This window comes from Sinocyclocheilus grahami, unplaced genomic scaffold (assembly GCF_001515645.1).
Source record: "Sinocyclocheilus grahami isolate Dianchi unplaced genomic scaffold, SAMN03320097.WGS_v1.1 scaffold1014.1, whole genome shotgun sequence".
NCBI lineage: Eukaryota > Metazoa > Chordata > Actinopteri > Cypriniformes > Cyprinidae > Sinocyclocheilus > Sinocyclocheilus grahami.
This window is the reverse complement of record NW_015506193.1, coordinates 249,802-254,020: the sequence shown is the minus strand read 5'-3', so window position 1 is coordinate 254,020 and position 4,219 is coordinate 249,802. Positions and strand designations below refer to the sequence as shown.

Sequence of the window (4,219 nt, the reverse complement as noted above, 5' to 3'; positions counted from 1 at the left end):
CCAATCACAACACACGCTGGCCCAGCTAACCAATCACGGCACATTTCGTATTTCAGAAGGCGGGCCTTCATTTCATACAGGAACTATTCGAGCCGTTCATGCCAGACTGGGGAGAGAGGTGTTGTAATAATGTAAACTATGTGAAAAATTATGTGTTTTTCTAACAAACTAGTATGAGAGCCTGTTCTAGTACACCCCCAAAACAAAATTAAGACTTTGTAAAAGAGCATAATAGGACCCCTTTAAATTCTAATTCTGGTCAGTCATTTCTTCCTGGTGGGAATGTTCCTGCAGAGCCAGACCATCCCGTCCTACAGCAGAGGGAGAGCATGACTACATCAGTGTCTCTCACATGAACATATGCGTGTGTGTGTGTGTGTGTGTGTAGCTGGTAATCCCTACATTATGGGGACCAAACATCCCCACATAATTTACTGGAGTAATACCAGTAAATTCTAACCAGAAAGTTTTTTTAAAAGAAAAATGCCTGTAGTTTTGTGTGAGGGTTAGGGTAAGGGGATAGAAAATACAGTTTGTACAGTAGATAAGTGTATGTGTACCTGGACTCCCTCTGCGGTGAGAGCGGAGCAGGACTGGATCTGCCATATCCGGTCTCGTATGGTGTGCAGGTTCAGGCTCTCTGCGATCTCTGCTGCCGTCGCCGCCATCATCATGTCCTGCTTGTTGGCAAAGATTAACAGGGGCACCATGTTCAGTTTCTCCTCATCGAGCAGCTCTGCCAACTCCTGATGATGGTGGGCATTTCACACACACACACACACACACAGTGAAGTGAGAGAGAGAGAGAGAAAGCCATCATTTAGTGAGGTTGGGTTTTCAAGAAGAAAAGTGTCAACATTATTAGACTGGCTGATGGTCCACTGACAACATGTGGTCTGTTCCACATATCGCCTAACAATCTCTTCATATTCAATTAAATGTAAATGACAGCTTACTGTCAGATGATATCTAATACAGACAGTGATGAAGGTCTCACCTGTGCAGTTTCATCAAAGCGTTTTCTGTCGGAGCTGTCAATCACATAAATCTGTAATAAATCAACAGTCATTAGTGTAATCTCATCTGTTTGTATGATGTTAACAATTGCTGATGGAAATAATAATGGATCAAATCAAATTAACTTAAATTCAACATGAAACCAAATTCACAACCCATTTTACTTCTGCAGTGTCATACAGACGTACCACGGTATAAAGCCCACCGTCAGAGGGTCCATCAGCATCCAGAGCATCTTTTAACCCAAATCTATGCTCACTTCATATTTAAGCATAGATTAAGGACCTCTCTGTCGTTTTTAAAAAAATGCAGAAGTAAGCTTTTCTGTGAATGTGCGAGACTTCAGATTCATCAGCCGGTACAGGTAAATAACTAGAATAACAAAGTGCAGTAAACAGTGAAACTATTTGCGCTACAAAACAGTGTGTTTATAATTATGACAATACATTAAAGTAATATGATAAGAAATACCAGTCTGTAAAATCAAGCATCATAACGGACTGTTTTCGTACAGCTAAAATAACTGGAAGTGGACAAAAGTCTCACACATTCAAGATACAAATGGCTGTGCCGCTCTTATGTGTTACATAAGGTGGATACTGATATTATAACGTTAACCAGCATTATTGAATTACTATGTTAACTATTGGCAAGACTGCATTACATGACTTTTGTAACTATTGGTTCACATGAATCAGCAGGCGGTGTAACATGGGTAATATCAGCAGAAAATGTTTGAGGTGGAACAAGAGATAACTTTTTGATAAGCAATTATGAAGCCAAACGGTACTTTCTTTACAGGAACGTCACTGATGAATCATTCACAGTATAAGCAGGAACACAAATAATGTCAATGCTGATTTCATGTTGACTTTAACAATAATGAGGAAAACTGTAATTATACACACCAAAGAGTTTGCAAAATACTCTCCAAATAAAACATAAGAGACATTTAATGAACTATAAACACCAGGAGATCGGTGTTCTCAAAGTATTTCCTCCAGTAAGGTCTGATCTTCCGCTGTCCACCGATATCCCAAACGTTTAGTTTGAACCCTTGAGACTGGACACTCTTTATGTTGAAGCCCTGTTTAGAAAGACATCACCATGTTGAGAGCGAATGACACAGCAGAGGTTTGGTCAGATAAAGTATTGCTGTGATCCATGTCTGATTGACCTGTGTGGGCGTAATGTGGCTGATGTCCTCTGATGCCAGCTGCTTCAGTATGGTGGTCTTGCCTGCATTGTCCAAACCCAACAGGAGGATTCGAACCTCCTGCTCAGGAGAGTTCTTCAGTCTCCTTAAGAATGACAGCAGGCCCTGACGCACACAGTGTTTTTTTTAGGACTTTCCATAGACATGATTTTTATATTGTACAAACTTTATATTCTATCCTCTAAGCCTAACACTAACCCTAAACTGAACCCTTAGGCTACAGAAAACATTCTGCCTTTTTGCATTTTCAAAAAACAAAACAAATAAAAACGACCAACCAACCAACCAAACAAAAGGCATCTAGTACAATTTAATTTAATTTAATTTAAATGCTTTCCTCATGGGGACCAATTTCAGGGATCATGGGGATCATCCAGACCATGGGGTCTTTACAACGTAATTAATATCTGGCCAACACACTTATATTAAAACAGCATCAGTCAGAGTGTGGGAGCTTCACGTCTCCATGAGGGAATTACTTACAGTAGGCTAATAGATAATAAACCGATCACTTACACCATAGCGCTGGAACTGAGATAGTGCTACTTAAGGTAAAAACACCAGGCCTCATTTATCAACAGTGCATATTGTGTGCGTAAGAACGGTTTCACACAAAGTGTGGGATCTACCAACTTGTACGTAGGAATGCGTGTAAACATAAGCACAACTCTGAGCATGCTTACGCAGAGAATCTAGTGGTAGAATGGTGATACTACAAAAAGAAAGTGCCGCCGCATGTTTCCGGTGTCCTTTAATTGCAAATAGCCTACTCAATTAGTAAAACATTTACTCAATTAGTAAAAATAACATTAAAGAGGTGTGTGAACTTGCAAGTATGATTTCAGACACTGTAATATGCTCTGGTCCCCTCCCTGCTTACCGTGGCGATGAGATACAGTGGGTACAGAAAGTATTCAGACCCCCTTAAATTTTTCACTCTTTGTTATATTGCAGCCATTTGCTAAAATCATTAGTTAATTTTTTTCCTCATTAATGTACACACTAAAATAACGAAGGAGTGGCTTCACAACAACTCTGTGACTGTTCTTGAATGGCCCAGCCAGAGCCCTGACTTAAACCCAATTGAGCATCTCTGGAGAGACCTAAAAATGGCTGTCCACCAATGTTTACCATCCAACCTGACAGAACTGGAGAGGCTCTGCAAGGAGGAATGGCAGAGGATTCCCAAATCCAGGTGTGAAAAACTTGTTGCGTCTTTCCCAAAAAGACTCATGGCTGTATTCGATCAAAAGGGTGCTTCTACTAAATACTGAGCAAAGGGTCTGAATATTTAGGACCATGTGATATTTCAGTTTTTCTTTTTTAATAAATCTGCAAAAATGTCAACAATTCTGTGTTTTTCTGTCAATATGGGGTGCTGTGTGTACATTAATGAGGAAAAAAATTTACTTAAATGATTTTAGCAAATGGCTGCAATATAACAAAGAGTGAAAAATTTAAGGGGGTCTGAATACTTTCCGTACCCACTGTACATAGCAGACTGTCGTCACTTAATAGCTGGATGTCTAAGTGGTGCCCGCAGAATAACATAGGTTTCATAGACAATTGGACGAGTTTTTGGGGCAGACCTGACCTGTTGAAAAGAGATGGTCTTCATCCCCTCCTGGGGTGGTGCCGCTCTTCTCTCTAGAAATATGGCACATAGTCTTAGAGTTTGCACTTGACTAACTGGGGCCCAGGTCAAGGAAGCAGACAGACTGGCTAAACCTACCACCTGCTAGTCGCCTCACGTCACAGAAATCAGTTAATTCTCAGCATATAGAGACTCTTTCACCTATATATCATACTATAGAGACTGTGTTTGTTCCCCAAACTAGAAAATACAAAAAAATGTCCAAACCAATTTAAGAGTAACAATTTAATTGATGTTCAACAAATAAAAAACAGATAAAGTACAGATAAACAAATGACAAAGCTTGGCTTATTGAATATCAGGTCCCTTTCTACGAAAGCACTTTTTGTAAA

General features: G+C 39.9%; 1 protein-coding gene across 1 annotated transcript in view; it reads right to left on the bottom strand.

Moving 5' to 3' along the window:
* Positions 1-207: 207 nt before the first annotated feature.
* The window catches only part of LOC107565648 (ADP-ribosylation factor-like protein 3), a 12,773-nt gene continuing 8,761 nt past the window's right edge, over positions 208-4,219 (bottom strand). Inside the window, exons 2-6 of the mRNA XM_016250909.1 lie at positions 2,195-2,338; positions 1,988-2,104; positions 998-1,048; positions 561-746; positions 208-311 (exon numbers count right to left, since the gene is read on the bottom strand). Of these exons, the coding sequence (XP_016106395.1) occupies positions 264-311; positions 561-746; positions 998-1,048; positions 1,988-2,104; positions 2,195-2,338 (546 nt within the window). The 3' untranslated portion in view covers positions 208-263. The remainder of the gene's footprint in view (positions 312-560; positions 747-997; positions 1,049-1,987; positions 2,105-2,194; positions 2,339-4,219) is intronic.